Below are 17,918 nucleotides of genomic sequence, written 5' to 3'. Positions count from 1 at the left end.
AATATCAATAATCATAAGTAATTGGTTATATTCATTTCTTATTGTCACTCTAACAAATTACCACAAACTTCATGGCTTAGAACAACACAGATGTATTATTTTATAGTTGTGGAGGCCAGGGGTCAAAAATGGGCCTTATTGGGCTAAAATCATGGTTTGACAGAGCTACAACCTTTCTGGAGGCTTAAAGGGAGAATCTGTTTCCTTGCCTTTTTCAGCTTCTAGAAGCTGCCTGTCTTTCTTGGTTCATGACCCCTTCCAGCAATTACATCATTCCAACCTCTGCTTCTGATATCACGTCTCCTTCTCTGACTCATCTGCTTCCCTGTTTTACTTATAAAGATCCTTATGATTACATTGGGCTGACCCAGATAATCCAGAATAAGAGATAATCACATCTCAAGATCCTAATTTAATTATACTGACAAAGTCCCTTTGCTATGTAAAATAACATCTTCACAAATTCTGGGGACTAGGGCATAGATACTTTGGGGGGACCATTATTCTGCTTACCATACTGGGATTAGAAATACAGTATATAGCAGCGCCTGGGTGGCTCAGTTGGTTAAGCATTGACTCTTGATTTCCACTCAGGTCATGAGCTCACAGTTCATGGGATCAAGCCCACGTTGTGCTCCATGCTGGCAGTGGATTCTACTTGTGTTTGTCTCTCTCCCTCTCTCTCTGCCCCTCCTCTGCACTCTCTCTGTCTAAAACAAATAAACATTTTTTTAAAAGAAGTACAGTATGTAGCTATAGATACTTTGCTTGTGAAAATGAACATATAAGTGTGTCCTAATGTATAAAAGTCCCTTTCTAGAACCCAGTGGTTTGCACCTTATTTGAACCAGTGCATTTAGGATATTGATACAAAGAGAAAAGGTTTATCTCTTGGACCTCATCCAGCCACTAGTTATTTTGTTCGTCCATCCATTTTACTCTAACCATCCATCCACCCATTTACCAATTGATCCATGCATTACCCATTTATGCTCCTTAATTTCTGTATCAATCAAAATAAGTTAGGCTTTGCTACAATAACAGCTCCAAAATCTCAATGGCTTACCACAACAAAAAATAATTTGTCATTTACATGTGTCCACCATGTGTCAGCAAAGGGATTCTGTTCACTCTAGGTGCTCAGAAATCCAGGTTGGTGAGAGCTTTATCTTGGCATGTGCTTCCATTGTCCCTGTATATTTGGGAAGGAATATATCAACTGATTCTTAATTTCTTCCTGGAAATGACAGGTGTCATATCTACATGTGTCATTAACCAAAGCAAGTCATATGGCTATATGGTACCCAAAGGGCACAGGGAAGTAATCCTAGCATGTGCCCAAAAAAAGAAACTGGAAATACTTATTGAATGCCATTAATGACTACCACAGCTCCCCACACTAATATATTCACATGTCATCTTTCTCTTCACCATAGTTAAGTCTGCCTTCAACTGAAAGTAATGTAGTAAAATAAAAAAAAAAAAAAAAAGACTAAAATCAGAATTTATGTGTTCTTGCCCTAGTTTTTAAGTAGCTTATAATCTTGTCAATTTTTCTGGACTTGATTTCCCTTATCCATGAATGAGGATAATAATTATTGCTCTGCTGTTCTTTTTTTTCTCCCTCCCCCCCTTTTTTCCCCTTGAGGTATAATTAACATACTGTTGCTCTGCCCTTCTCACACAATTCTTCTGAGGAACAAATGATATGATTGAGACAAAAATCAGATATTTTAAATCTCTATTTATAAAAACAGAGAAGGAAATTCAAAATATATACTCTTCAATGAGATGTTTGTGATGTCCAATGTGTTATAATGGTTAAGGATCAGTGCTTTACCCACTCAAAAGAATTTTTTTTATTTTTAAAATTTATGCCATTCTAGAAGTCTGTTCATTCAACACATGTTTTTTGAGAACTGAGAATTACATTCGGTGTCTCCATTAACTGCCATGATATGGGAGGGGATTTTTTTGCACCATATTCAGTTGTAGACACTTTCTTCGTGTGAAACTAATTGACCCTGGAGAAAATGAAGTTACAGTTCATAGCAAGAAGAATATATAAATAGGAAAAAGAAGCAAAAACTAATATAGAAAAAAAGTTCAGATGAAGCAAAAAAAAAAAAATTACATCAGAGTTGCAACAAAAAGCTGTAGTCCCAGCAATATTACATCCATGCAGTTTCCATGTTTTAGACTTGTAATTCCATACACTGGAAAATTTTACACTTCATAATTTTTATGCTGGAAAGTTGGATTTCATGTTAAGGAAATGACTAAGTCCAAAATACTCTAGGTTTAAAATGACTCACATACTCTTAAGATTAACAGAACCTAACACTGTATTATGATTTATATATTTGCACTTCAAAATTCTCAAAGGATTTAGCAGTCTGAGACCAAAGATTGGATTTTTCCAAATCACACAGAAGCTTTTAAATCCAAGTTTAGTCTAATTAAAGGATGAATGTGGTGAATTCCATGACTTTCCAACACAATCATATTGTGCCAACTCAAGAAGGATTAGTACAAGACTAACACAGATGTTTCCAAGTTCAATAAAGTAAGGGTGGGCCTGATGTGAGTCGATAACTCTTTTCTAGGCCCTGAAGTTACTGATTTAGTTTTACTGTAAGCTATTCATTAACTTGTGTGAGAAGTGTCAAGTTAACAACAAAAGGCGTTAATTCCATTTGGATTATCAGCAGTGTAAATTCCCTAGCACAATCAAGCCTTTACTGAAACATTTTGGATGCCATCCTATGTCCTCCTTTATGTGATTCTCCAGACCTATATTTTGCCTCTAAATCTCCCATGATATCCCCCATTCAACTAGAACCTATCTGGAGGCACTCTGCTGGGCTTAGGGCAAGGACCAACTTAAAAAGTAGGTGAAATGTGTCTTTGGGATCCTGTGAACTCTCTTTCTGCATCTTCCTCTTTGATGACTTCCATATTTCCTTCTCAGGTACCAAGTTCTGTCCTGTGTCCTTTTATTTACATTGAAATCTATTAGTCTCTTCACTAGCCAAACCCAGTAAGACTCTAAGGAAAGGAATACAGAACAGAGTACATGCCCTGTCCAAACCAGAATTTCTGTGAGGCATAAAAAAATATCATAGAAAAGTATGCTTTCTGACCCAATAGTACCTAAATGGGTAATAATTTATTAGAAATAAATACAGGTGTTAGAAATACATCAGGGTTACTGACAAGTTCTACTGGGGAGTTATACCTGGGCAGAGTTTTCCAACACCCCATTCATCCTACCACAAAGAAGATACATGCACTCCTTTACTTTTGAGTGACTCAGAGGAATCTTTTGTGGACCTTTGATGATCCCATTTAGAAATATACAATTATTAATATATCATCTAGGCCCTATAGACCTCTTTGATCTACATGCCCACAAAGGCAAGCAACCATTCCTTCATTTCCCCAAATGTTCAAAGCCACCATGTTGCATCTACACCCTATTCCAGCCTCTGATTCCAAACTCAAACGCAGGGCCTTAAATTCTGCCTTACCCTCTGGTCCTGGTGTTTGCCCTTGATCTCCTCAAGTACAAAGAGCTACAGGTCCTGGTGTTCAATGCCTGGGCTCACCTCTCTATCTCTTGGCATCTCTTACACAAAGTTGGTCTTTGTGATTCCCATCTCTCCTCCTTTTCACACTCTTCCCTCTTTGGTGCCAACAACTTCTCTCTTTCCCAAGAACAGGCCCTCTCTCATCTTTCTCCTCCTTCTATCTCCATCATTTTTCTGATCTATCATGCTCACCAAATGCAATTGACCCATAAAGGACGATATAGGGAGCCATTCCTCCCAAGGCATTTGGATTTGGATTTTAAAAGGTATCCAAGCATGAATACTTAACTAAAGGGTTGAGTCTTTGATGGTTAATTTAAAAAATCAGCCATAGGTGGGCCCCCCTCAATTAGAAAAAAACACATAAGAGTTTTAGAAATAACATTTCACATCTGTGTTTTAAAGACTGGTTGGATTCACTTTGTGAGAAGTGTATTTTAAAAGTTTTATATAACTTTTGAAATTTAAGTTGTGGAAAAAGGCATGGTTAAATTTACTTAAAACCAAGGCAGACTGAGTCTGTGCATGTTGGGTATCTGATAAGAAAAATCAAGTGCAAACAAACTTCTTTGTACTGGATTTGAGAGAGATACATAGAATGGGTTAATCAAGCAGCTGAGAAATCCTCTTTTGATTAAAAAAATCAGCAGTTGGCAAGGTAGTACTTCCGCAACCATAAGCATCTTCTCTGTTCCTAGCCCAGAAAAGGAGTGATTAAAAAGCCTTGAGCTGGCCAAGAGTTGATTACAGTGTGGGGAGAGCTTTTTTCCATAATGAGCCAAAAGTTCACAAGAAGCAGTGGGGTGTGGGAAAAGAACACAGGTTTTTGGAGTCAGGTTTAAATTCCTACCCCAGCTTCTTCCACTGCTGTGTGACCTTGAGAAAGTGAGCCTCAGTTTCCTTACCTATAAAATAGTATTCACAAGGCTACTGAGAAGATCAAAAGACATGGCCAATGCTCTTGGCATGCAGTAGACACTCAATAAGTGCTCTCTCCAGGCACAGGAACACCAGGTGACCTCTTTTGTGTGTTCGTGGTCAGCTTCTGCCCCTTTTCCTTACAGTGCTATTTCATACTTAAATCCTCTTCTCAATTCCCCACCCTTAGTGCCTCAATTCTCTCTCTAAACACACTTGGCCTAGAGAAACTCCCTTTCCCTCCAGTGAACATCCTTATTTGCTCCCACCCTTGCCCTTTGCCTCTGGTCTCTAAAGATTTCTCCTTTCTGGGCACCTGGGTGGTTCAGGTAGTTAAGCATCTGATTTTGGCCCAAGTCATGATCTCACAGCTCATGAGTTTGAGCCCCGTGTCAGGCTCAGTGCTGACAGCTCAGAGCCAGGAGCCTACTTTAGATTCTGTGTCTCCCTCTCTCTCTGTCCCTCCCCCACTCACGCTCTGTTTCTCTATCAAAAATAAATAAGCAAAAAATAAATAAATAAATAAATAAAGATGTCTCCTTTATGCTGAAAGCCAATCCCCTTACCTGTGTTCTTTGATTGTCTACCAGCTCAAATAACTGTTCTGTTATTGATTCCCTCTCTACCTTATGTCTTCAAACCTCCCCTATGTGCTTCCCTTGCCCCATGGGCTTTAAGTGAAAATTAATTTTAAAAATTTTCATTGAACACCTACCCAGTCTCAAACACTATGCCATATATTAATGGGCTACAGTGGGGAACATGGGGCTTATTGAAGCTTCTCTGACCACTGTTTCTTCATCTGTGTCTTGAATACCCCTATAGTATTCTAACTATGTTGTGGAAGATAATGATATACTGTATTAAAAAATCCAGAGAGGGCACAAAACACTGCCTGGCACTAGTAAGTCCTTATTCAGAGTTAGAATCTAGTGAGAAATACAGCCCTGTAAACAGGAGGTCAGGAGACAGAATAGTTATGGGCAGTTGAGAAGTTCCCATGGGATGACTTCTCCATATAACAGGAAGTAAAAATATGAGGATAGAAGAAAAGTTTAAAATGGTTTTTGGAGAAAAGAAAAGTGAGCTAACTAGAAAAATATCGAGTTAGGGGAACAGTGTTAAGGGCCCTACTGGAAACCCTGGATTTATGATGGCACAAATTTGGGTGCTAGAGCCATTTTCTCCAGAAAAGTCAGCTGCCAAGAAGCCCCTTCAGGCCACTACCCTGGCCATCTTCTCTTCCCAGCAACCTATGCATTGTCCCTGGGGCATCTTGTCCATTTGTGTCTGGAAAGTAAAAGTGGCAATAAAATATATTAGCATGTTGAAATTTAGTATTTCAAAGAAAAAGATAAATTCAGTCTGAGAAAAAGGCAATTTGGCAACCAGAACAAAAAAGGGAAACAACAGTACAAGAACAGTTTCAAAAATAATCGAGTCTAACACTAACTCATGTCTATAAAATTAGTAATAACTCTCAGCTCTCTCCACCAAATAAGGTAGTGGAGGACACCTGAACACTCCCACTTACAATGACATAGTAATACGAGTAGAGAGTAAGAGCCTCTTCGGCCAGGGGAGGAGTCCAGACTGTGAGCCCACCTGAGGTATGGTAAAGACTATCCCTTCAGACTTGGCATGGACACCTGAGTAGTGTCAGAAGAGGGAACACAGAAGGAAAGAGTTTAGAGTTTTAAACTCAAACATGGATATTTGAGAACTTTTGGAGTTCTGACCCAGTCACCACTCAAGGTAAATAAATCAGGCTGCTTTGCTAAAGGTTCTGCTTCCTAAATTGGAAAACAAGAGATTGTAAGCAGCGATTGTAAGGATCCTGATAGCCTTGCTGACACCATTCACTTTTCCTGTCCATCAGGGTTACCAAGGAGATGTGGGGTTACCTGAAGCAGGAGGTAGATTCTGTGGGCAAGAATACCCAAAGATTTAACAACAGCTCTATATTGCTCATTCCCATATCTATCTCCTGTCATACCACTTTCTGAACTCTGGTCCAATAAGTCTAATTTCCCTCTAAGCATCTCCTCCTAAATGCTCCACAGCCAACTCAACCTTGGCAGTTTTAAATCACAAACTGTTAGCATCCCATCTCCTCCACCAGGAATTCCTCTTAGCAGGATGTAACCAAGTCAATCAAGCCAGGATCTCCTCCTCTCCCTCATTCCCCCAATCCAGCCAGTAACAGAATCATGTAGACTCTGCCTCCTGAACATCGGTCTCCTCTAGACAAATCTTTCTCAGCATCTCAATTTCCAGGGTGTAGATGGGTCTGGGGTTCCTGAGTTGAAATAAAGTAGATCAGGGAGAGGAGCCAGGGAGCAAGCCAAGATCAGCTCTTCATCAAGGCAGCAGGGAGCCATGGGCTAGAAAAGATAGAGTTGAATTGTTTTGTTTATTCTGGACTGAAACTTATTCCAGAAAAGCAATTTTCTCAAGTATGAAAGAAAAAAAAAATCATTATTTAAATGATTACAACATAGAAGGCCTTTAAACACAAGCTGATTAAGTTCCTTTAAAAGTTGACCCAATTTGTAAATCTTATTGAATTTAAATATTTTATACACAACTATTTTAATTCCTGGTTAATTAGTAAAATATAATCAATGTGCCTCACTGTGATTCAGTTATATGCCCACTGGAAAACTTCACTGACAGACTTAGTAGGGAGAGCTCAGACAACCCATCAACCTGGAGGGAGATCACCTAAGTTGTAGACAAAGCACCAGAGGGAAATGGCATTTTTAAGGTTGGCATTTTACATTTAACCTATGAAATTATGGCAGCATCCCAAATAATATTAAGAATGTAGTTGAAGCTAGTTTAATAGTTAATATTTTATGAGAACTTAAATTTTAAAACCTAAGAAGCTAAGAATATAAGATTATGATATTGCATTATGGAAAAAGGATACGGGCATTATTTCAAAACTTCTGTGTTCTTATAATTCCATTATAATTTTTTTTAATTTCAAGAAATGTTTGGGGTGCCTGGGGGGCTCAGTTGGTTAACCTACTGACTTCGGCTCAGGTCATGATCTCGCAGTTTGTGAGTTCAAGCCCTGCGTCGGGCTCTGTGCTGACAGCTCAGAGCCTGGAGCCTACTTCAGATTCTATGTCTCCCCCTCTATGCCTCCCCTGCTCATACTCTGTGTCTCTCTGTCTCTCAATAATAAAAAAAATTTTTTTTAATTAAAAAAAATGTTTGATCTAATTGTAATCAAACACCAATTTCATTCTTCTTCTATGATCTACTGTAGGACCCTCATATTGCCTCGAATACCACTATTAAAGTGACTCTTAACCCTCTGTTAATTTGTTAACACTCCTAGAAATCTTACACTGTTGTTAACATTAAGTTTTGTGAACAATAGTCCCTTCTATATGACTCCTTCAAAAAGGCATTCTGAAGCAATAAAAGGAGGCAAAACCAGCCAGGAGAGAGAAGGGTTGGCCACTAACTGACCAGATTATCTTAAATGAGTTACTTCACCTTCCTGGACCTTCATCTCCTCTATAAAATGAGTTGTTGACTGGAGTCTCTAAGGTCCCTGACGAATGGAAGATTCCATGATGCTGAGGTTGGTACTGAGGGAAAGGGGTTCTGCAGACCACCTGGGGGGTGAAGTGCGGGTTATCTGGAATTAGCAGCTATAGTCAGCTAGGGCAGAGAAGAAGAAGAAGCCCAAAGAAGAGGCACCCGAGGGCCACAAGAAAGTGAAGAGGGTTAGTTAATACTGAAAGCTCAGCCTTCTTCCGTTCCCCAGCTGAGTGATGGAGGCGGCCCAATTCCTTGACTTTATGCCAGAAGTTTTGCTGTTTGGCAAAACTATAGTTTACTTATAAAAAATAGATATTTTATGGTGAAATATTCAAGTCTGAACCGTGAAATTTAATTTTTAAGTATGTGTTGCCTTCATGTATTCCCCAGTTGTCTCACTGGAAGAGATTGTCCAATGCAAGGATAATCTTTCTTCATCTTTCTCTTGTGAGTCATTCCATGCCTTGCACAAGTACCAGACATAGAAAAGATGCTCAATACATACACAGACACAATGAGGAATCTTTAATATTTTTATTTATCTTACTTCAAAAAAGGTAAAAACTCTTTAATCCACACTGACAAATATCACATTTCTAGCTGGAAAAGTGACACTTCTTTTTATACATGAGGAAATATAAACACACAGAGAAAACTAATGTTCTCAGAGCTCTTAGTGAAAGAATGGAAAACTTTCCTTGTCTCTGGAGTACAAGTCTTAACCAACCTCTTTACTTCCCCTGAAGAACCACTGTGGGCACACAACAAAATTTAATGAACTTGCGTTAGCATAAGACTTTATTTCCTTCTAATGGCTAATCACACACACCACCTCTATAAAATTACTGAATTTTCATTTCTGAAGGAAATGGCACTGGATACGCTTAGCATAAACTTTAGTAATGCCTGAGGCTTTATTCGGATCAAATATCCCAGGTGAGGAAGACCAATTTATGGATATTTAAATTGCTTCCCAAATACTTTTTCTGAGATCAAAAGTACTTCAACTTTCTAAAGCACAAGAAAAGGAGAAAAAAAATCTTAAACATAAAATAACACATCATTTCATAACCCAAGGGGAGAAACCTCATGTACCATTGCAGATTCCTTATTTGACAACTTAAAACCATAAAGGAATTTTTGTACCTATTTAGTACACAGCTGAGGAATCTTACAGGTAGAAAGAATATTTATGTTCTGTTGGCACCCACTACCACCTTCCTGAGTAGTCACACCATTGGGTTTGCCTTATTTACTCAGTTCCACCATTGTCTGTCTTGGCTGTCATCTTTTATTATGAATCTACATCTCCAGCTAACCCTTTGCATTTAGCATCCTGATCACATGAAAAGCCAGGGTAAAGGACAATCTGACACTTGTGGGCAAAATAAATAAATTTAAATAGAAATAAGGAACTGCATCTTAACCCCAAGAGGATGACTCATTGTCCTTTTAAATGATCTCCTTCCCATGAGGCCAGATTGTCCACAATTTCTCCATTATCCCTAATTTCTCACCCCCTCTGTTATCCAAAGTAACCTAATACAATTTCCAGATCTGCTGCTGAGAGTTCCTAAATCCTGATTTTTCTGGGCAGAAATAAGCAAAAACATAGAAGCGTGGAAATGGTCAAGAGTTACCTCCAGACATAAATTACCATTTTCGTGTTTATAAATATTGTGTCCTAAATATGGTCCAAGAGAGGCCTCTGTTGGTAAGAAAGGATATGGGAAGAAGGTTTAGAGCATTCCTACATCTGTGGACATATAGAAATATGCAAATTTTATATCATCATGCAAATATTATATCACCACAAATTCCTGGAGAGACCTGTTTAGGGTGATGTGTCAAGCATGGACTAGTTCACCGCCCAGGGAACATCGAGACACACAGTTCTGTCTCTCTCATGGGGCGTCCACATCCACACTCTCATCTGAGCTACCCAACAGCGCCTACAACATGAGGTAGTCCTTACAGTGCCCAGATCAGCCCTGAGAAAATTAAAGTTGACAGGAATCAGAGGAGTTGTTTCAACAGTGATACTAAAACAATGACATTTTGTTACAACTCTTTCCCACCAGTTTGCTGACCTGTCATGTGATAAGTTTTTGTTTTGTTTTGTTTTGTTTTTTGTTTGTTTTTTTTTTAGCTTCATAGAAACAAAAATAAGAGATTAAATGCTAGATACAAAGGCAATGCTCATAAATACTGGTTTATCAACATAGCTCCATTGATTCGAAATCTTGTCTCAGCCCGTTGATAAAACACTCACAGGAGCTATGTGAAGAATAAGAAGCACTGCTAGAGAAAGAGGTGGAGGGTTGGAGGATTCCATGGAATTCCATGGAATTCCATGGAGGGAGAGGAACCAGAGCAGTGACACACAGGTGACAGACTGGGGAGTCTTTCAGCTGTAAGATGGCCAAGGAAGTGAATGGCCAACCGCTGTCATGGTCAGGTAGGCACGCTCTTTACGATCACTCACTATTTTAAACATGATATGTCTCTACTCTGCTTGTCTGGGGAGGGAGGGAACACTTCTTAATAAACCTGGTTTTTGCATTTGACTTTTAATTTCCTGAATTCTCCGTGAAACTAATTTCATCCAAGTTCAGTTTGAAAAAAATGTAGTCACTTCTTTCAGCTCTATTTTCTGCCACTCACTCTCTCAGGTCACAACACAAAGAGCAAGTTCCCCAAGGAACAGATTTGTTCTATGATTGACAAGAGAAAGGAAAAAAAAAAAATATATATATATATATATATATATATTTCAAATGGTAAGGGTGAGACATCTAGGAAACATTTTCTAGGTTTCTAGGAAACATGTAACCTACAGCACAACCAAAATGCAGCTGGTGGGGCTTCCAGACTCCACAGCTGCCCCTGCCCCTGAAATTGGACCGCTCAAATTGGGGGCGGGGGAGGGGAAGCGTCTCCATTGTAAGAGACCCTCAGCAAGTCTGTGCCTGAGAAGCCTAGATGCCCCTTCTCTTCATCTGCAAAGCACCACCCTGCTCTGTCCTGGCCTGAAACCACATTAACACTCAGAAAATTCCAAGTAGGTCCTCACAAGAGATTGCAACATCCTAGAAAAAAAGAGTCACATTTATTAATTCCATAAATAATACTTTTCTTGGCTACACACAAGCATAATCTCATTGATTTTCATAATCTTTCTTTTGTGCTTGTCTCAGCAGCTAGCTGTAGTACGTGTTGATTCAGCATTTGAATTCCACCAGTGGGTTCCCATCACTGCTGAACCACCTGAAAACCACCTGGACATTAACCTGGGAAGACTTCTGAATTAAAGTTCCTAGAAAGTTACACAATATCTAATGAGCCATTCTTACCTTGCAAAGACAAAAGAGCTCCACCACAACATGCACACACATGGACACTTAAACCACCTAAGAGCCATTCTTATCAAAAATGATCGTAATTTGGGGCGCCTGGGTGGCTCAGTCGGTTAAGCGTCCGACTTCAGCTCAGGTCACGATCTCGTAGTCTGTGAGTTCGAGCCCCGCGTTGGGTTCTGGGCTGATGGCTCAGAGCCTGGAGCCTGTTTCAGATTCTGTGTCTTCCTCTCTCTCTGCCCCTCCCCTGTTCACACTCTGTCTCTCTCTGCCCCAAAAATAGATAAACGTTAAAAAAAAAAAATTAAAAAAAAAAAACAAAATGATCGTAATTAGAGGACTCTCTCAAAGTACAAGAGATTTGGGTTCTAGACCCAATTCAGTCAGTTCTCTTCACTCTTGTCACCTTTTTCTTCTCTCCAGCCACACTACGTCCAAAGACCTGAGCTAATGTCCTTCTTTAGCTTCCATTCCTGTGAGACTAATCCTGTCCTGTTCTCACCATTCTCATCCTATCAAAACCCATGCTTAGGCAGTTAGCAGAATTGAAGAGTCTAATAAATTAACCCTTATTAATGTTTTTTTTAAGTTTATTCATTTTTGAGAGAGAGAGAGCGTGAACAGGGGAGGGGCAGAGAGAGAGAGACACAGAATCCAAAGCAGGCTCCAAGCTCTGAGCTGTCAGCATTAAAGACATGCGTAACAGTGCCCCTTTTATCCAAATAGAAGAACAAAAACAAAATAAAGAATTCTATAATAACTCACATGAATGAGCTCTATTAATGTAAGGCAACGTGCTGTACATTAAGCACATACTATGGTGAAGGACAAGAGTGTCACATTAATCAGTCACCTGACACTCTCTAATTAATCATTTTAGCCTCCAGTCACATTGTCAAAAGCACAATGTCAAGTGCTTTGGTCAAGAGAAAGTATTATGTACATGAAATCTGTATCTTGAGGATTTGAGTCCCGCACAAAGTCCATGTGTCCCATGCCGGCTCGCCTTTCTCTCCGCTGGTTGATGAGGATTTCTCATGGGCCGAAGAGGATGTGCATCTTCGTGGGCCAGGTCTCCGTTTGTACTGGACTATGCACCCCCCTCCGCCCCCCGGCCCCCGGCTGCCTGGCGTTCCCTCTTCAGACCCACTCGGACTTTCTGGATCTCGGGTTGGCGGGCCGGTCGGGGGGCTGCAGCTGACCGGACGGACAGCGCCGGGCCAGCCGGCTCTGAGGCGCTAAGGGGTGCTCCTCTGACCTTGTGGGACACTCGTCCCTTGGGTCCCCGGAGGCCTCTCTGTGGGGCCTGCTCCCCGGCTCTTTGCAAGCCACGGCCAGCTTGTCGCTGGCTGAGGACATCACCTCACTGTCCTCTTCATCAGGAAGTCCCGTCCGCCCTGATGCGGCGGACTTGCGGCTGGGGCTGTCTGCACGCTCCCCTGCAGCCCACGGGCCGGGGTGGACGGACGCCCCCACCTCTGCCCACCCACCGCCGCCGCCGGCCACCTGACCTGGCCTCGAGCCCAGGCTCCGCGCAGGCCGTGGCCGGGGGAGAGGGGCGGCTGCGCGCCCGCGCGCGCTCGCCCTCCTGTGCACGCTGCAGACGAGGTCCGCCACGCTGAGCACCAGAGACAGCGCGCTGACCGCCCACATGAAAAGCATCATAATGGACTTCTCCGTGGGCCTAGAGATGTAACAGTCCACCACGCTGGTGCAGGGAGAGTGCGTGCAAGAGAATCTCTTTGGGACCAAGAATCCAAATAGGAGGTAGTGCGAGGCACCAAAAGCTGCCTCGGTCAGCATCCGAAGAAAGAGGTGGACGATGTAGCCAGAGGAGAAGTCTGGCACGGTCAGGAGGCGCCGCTCCCTGTCCCCGGGGCTCAGGTCAGCGGGGTCAGGGCCCCCAGGACCGCCGTCCGGCCCGCAGAGTCCGCGGGCGGCCAACACAGCCCCCCTGTGCAGCACGTAGACGCTGAAGACGGCAGAAGGGAGGAGCACGGACACGCTCTGGATCAGCCAGAACCGCAGCTGGGACACCGGGGAGAAGATGTCGTAGCAAACATTGGCGCATCCTGGCTGCAGGGTGTTACACACAAACCTCTCTTGCTCGTCCTGGTATACGGGGGAGCCTGCCAAGATGATCACCACCATCCTCAGCAGTATCATGAAGATAAGCCATACCTTCCCTAGAAAGGAGGAAGCAGGAAGGGCACCATCACCAGCATACAAACACATTTCCACCCAACACCATGTCTTAAGTATTTACAGGGTGGAGGCTGGAGAACTGAGAGGTCAGTAAGCATGTATTTTAGTCACCGCTACAGCGTCTGCTACTTAGCTCATCTGCCAAATATTTATGGAGCACTTGCAGTGTGTCAGGCGCTGTGCTGGGCTAGCTGTTTGTTAAAGGCTTTGAGATTTTAAAGAAGTGTTAGAGACTAAAGATGTTTGATTTGACTCCACTAATTCAGATTTGTGGTAATGTCTCCCGGACTGAAGCTTCTAGAAAGAAAGTTGAGCTGAGCAAATTAATGATGGAAATAAGATCTTATTCTCTATAGATAATAAGCTTTTGAAAGGCTGTTAGCACATTTGTGTAACTGTGTGTAGCTGCTAATTTTAATTTAGTGGTCTTTATTTATGATAGTGGTCCACAAGATCTTTACTGTTGCTTTATGGTCCTTGGAATCAAATTCCTTTAACAATATTCAACTTTTCAGGTTTGTCAGTGACTCAGAATTCCTTTTCCTTCTATTCCAGTTGTTATGATATATTGAGATTCCTCTTTCTTCAATTTATCATGAATAAATGAGACCAACCTAGGAAATCAAAATAACCTCAAGTCCAATTTTCATGTCATGAGTTAACTCTTTCCTAACATGTTTAAGACTCAGTTAAAATAATCTGCAAATATTTTGTTTTGTGACAAGATGCAGAAAACATCACCTGACATCAGAAAAAGCACTGTTATAAACAAAGGCAGTTAAACTCAAAGAATAGAATTATGTGATCAGGTCATTGACTCAAACTTGTAAGACCAAGTTGACTTTGTTTAAATTCTACAAAACAATGAGTAAGAAAAATATCAACCACTTCATGGGTATATTTTAATCCCTTACTCAATTCCTTTTTCCAGGAATTCCATACCTCTCTGAAAATTTAATACATCTGCATCAAACTCAGAAATATTTATTACTTTCTTAAAAAAATAAACTAAACTTTGGATCTGGCTTGAAATACACAAGAGAAATTACTAATCTTTTACAAATTAAACTTCAAGAAAAAGATGAACAGGAAGAAAGTGTAATCAAGGCATTAATCTCTCTTTAATTTTTACTATACTGTTCCTTCTCCTGATAAAGTAGCCAGAGAAGAGTTACACAAAGATACTACTTCCTTTTGCTTCAGTCCTTCAGGCTCAGTACCTGAATGTCAGCAAGAACAGGCCCCAGCAGAGAACACTCACATCCAAGCCTTCCTTAAATGATGGTAGAGCTGTGGCGCGATTAAAAGTAAAGCTTGAGCACACAGCTCCCTTTCTTCATGCAATAAACAGGCCAGGCAAAGTAATGAAAACAAAAACACAAGAGCTTTGGAGCTGTTTCCTATACTTACCCACAATGGTCATGTTGCAATTGAAGGTGATGAGAAGGAATCCCAGCAGGTCCAAACGTTCCATGCCTCCTAGCGTCACAGACTCAAGGTTGTTGGAGACATCGGAAGCCTGTGTTCTCCAAGAAAGTGGAAAATCTTTGCTGGAATAAATGTATCTTCCCTACAAAAGACTTAAAGGTGAGAGCTGCAGATATAAAAGGAAAGCTTGGAGCCCAGGAACGGGGTGGGTGGTGGGCGATTTTTCCATCTCTGAGTTGAGACAGCCCTGAGCTGTCCTCTGAGGCAAAGCGTTCTTGACAACTGCAGTGACCAGAAGACAGCAGGAGTCGTCTCTCATTGTGGGTTATTCTTACCCTCTTGGGACATTCCAGGCCCGTGGCAGTGCTCACATGTCTCTACTGGGAGAGCCAGATGCTTCAGGATATAATAGAAGCTACTACATTTAACCCAAGAAAGAAACAGTTCTGTTAACTGGCCAAGGAAATTTCGCCACTAAAAAGGTGTTTTCTCCTTGCAAACATTTCCATAACCCCTTCACCTGTTAAAGAAGCATTAAAATATTCATGTTTTGTCTTCTCTATGAAGCATAAGCCATCTTAACTCTGGCATGCAAGGGTCTGGCCCTCATTCTGAATTCCTACACCATGGATAAAAGCATAAGTCTGCATCTCAGACATGTGTCCCAACTTTAGGCTGTGACTCAGTGACTCTCTAGCTATTTCCTGTTTGGGTGAGTGATGAGAGCTTTTTACTTGGATACAAAAGGCCTGGGTACAAAGCCTGGGGCAGCTACCTGGTCAGTGGGGGAAGTCACTGAATCTCCCTACATATCCTCATAAGGATCAGGATCCCTGCACTAGGGAGAATCATGCTGTTTCATTCAGGGTTTGTGGGAGGAAGACACAAAATGATGATGTTGAGAGCACCTAGCATGTAGTGGGTGTGCAACAACTCAAATCACTGGAATTTCCATCCCTAACTGGCCCCCAACACCTTCATAGATTGTGTCTTCCTTTTGTCTCTCCCAACCCCATCTAGCCAGGGCTGCTCCCGTTGAATCAGCTTAATAAATGTCCATTAAATTTGTAATAAAGTATCACCGTCTGGACCTGCTGACATCAATCACAGTTGCATCAAAATCCTCTCGTGGCTGTCACCTTTATAGCTAGGAGGAACCCATCTTGCAAGGCTGGGGATCTATCATCAGGCTGGAAATTGTGAACTTTAAAAGGAATGATTTCAATTTTCCATGAAAGCTATTCTTTTATTCCCATCTTTTCTTCATTTCTGATCTATTCTTGACTTTAGTAATATCCCTAAAAAGATTCCCAGAAGAGGAGTACAACAAAGCTACTTTCATCTTTATTCACATGACACATTTCCACCCACAGAAAACATTTTGACCCCCTTAAAAGGCACAGTAGTTTTGCTATATTTTAGTCAAATGCTTCAACATGAACAATGAAATTTAGAGAAATTGTAGTTAAGTAAAAAATATTGAAATAGCCATGTGGTTCCAGTATAAAATAAAGGAAAATATCTTTGCTTCCTAATAGACTGTTTGTGATACTGCTTAAAATCTGAAATATGAGGAAACTAATTTCTGAATTTTGCTGTGTGATATAAAATAACCTATTCTGAATGCAGAATAAAATAGAATTTTACAACCTCAAGTAAATCACTATAGCTTTTGATGCCTTAGTTTTCTCATCAGTAAAGCAGAAAAAAAATGCGTTCTTTGCCTACACCGAGTCGCTGTGATATACAAAATAAAATCACAGACATTAAAATGATTTAAAAATATAAAGAATCGGGGCACCTGGGTGGCTCAGTCGGTTGAGCTTCCGACTTTGGCCCAGGTCATGATTTTGAGGTTTGTGAGTTCAAGCCCCAGCTCACTGCTGTGAGCCTGTCTGTGCAAAGCGCTCTTCGGGTCCTCTGTCCCCCTCTCTCTGCCTTCCCCCACCTTGTGTTCTCCCCAAAATAACTATTTTTTAAAATAATTTAAAAATTAATAAAATAAAAACAAAGTATTACTTACGCATCTCAGGGTCTACTCCTCTGGGTTCCTGCCCTTTGTCTATCCCTTTGCTCCCATGGCATCTTCTGAAAAGGTAACACTGCCTGTCTCTCTCCACCCTTATCTGTTTTCATCTTGCTTCTCTAAGTCCGTGTCATTTCCATTCTTAGCCTTTTTCCTGCTAGAAGATATTTTTGCTCTGCCTGGAAATTTAAACCCCAGTGGCTGCCAGAAGCAAGATGTGAACAAAAGAGGAGAAGGACAGCGTGTCTGGAGCATCAAATACATGGCTCTCCATAAAATTATCCCAGCCCCCAGTCCCAGCCTTCCCAACCTTCCAGACCCAGCGCCAGCGACAGGACATGGATTCTGGCTGACTTCGAGGCCAGCCTCCTGAAGGACATCTGCTGCAGCTTTCCCTGCTGGAGGGAGCTGCTTGCAGTGAGCAGTACCCAGCCCTGTTGCCAGACCTGGCGGACAAAGTGGCCAATGTGTATGAAGCCCGAGGTTTTTTCTTAGACTTGGAGCCTATGCCTGGAGCCTTAGCAGCCATACAGAGATGAAAACCAGGCAGGACATTGTGGTCTTCATCTGCACCAGCCCTCCAATGAAGTATGAACACTATGTGGGTGAGAAGTCCTGCTGGGTGGACAATCACCTGGGGCCTTAGTTTGTGGAGTGAATTATCGTGATGGACAAGATGATGGTGTTGGGGGACCTGGTTACTGAAGACAAAGACACTGAGGCCACGAGGACACCCCAAGCAGGGAACACATCTTGTTCACCTGCTACCACAACCAGTACCTGGCCCTGCCCCCCACAAGGAGACAGCTGCTCTCCTGGAGTGACACCTGGAGGGAG

General features: G+C 41.6%; 1 protein-coding gene across 1 annotated transcript; it reads right to left on the bottom strand.

The window, feature by feature from the left end:
• Positions 1 to 11,698: 11,698 nt before the first annotated feature.
• GJD4 (gap junction protein delta 4) lies at positions 11,699 to 17,008 on the bottom strand. The gene is made up of 2 exons (XM_047067188.1): positions 15,038 to 17,008; positions 11,699 to 13,608 (listed from the first exon to the last, which is right to left on the bottom strand). Exons 1-2 carry the CDS (start codon positions 15,099 to 15,101, stop codon positions 12,563 to 12,565), a joined length of 1,110 nt encoding a protein of 369 aa, XP_046923144.1. The 5' UTR covers positions 15,102 to 17,008; the 3' UTR covers positions 11,699 to 12,562.
• Between the last annotated feature and the right edge of the window lie 910 nt (positions 17,009 to 17,918).

This window comes from Lynx rufus, unplaced genomic scaffold (genome assembly GCF_022079265.1).
Source record: "Lynx rufus isolate CCGP_SWC_20201006 ecotype Redwood Valley unplaced genomic scaffold, mLynRuf1.p SCAF_7, whole genome shotgun sequence".
NCBI lineage: Eukaryota > Metazoa > Chordata > Mammalia > Carnivora > Felidae > Lynx > Lynx rufus.
Note: the sequence above shows the minus strand (reverse complement) of the source record. Positions and strands in the feature narration are given on the sequence as shown.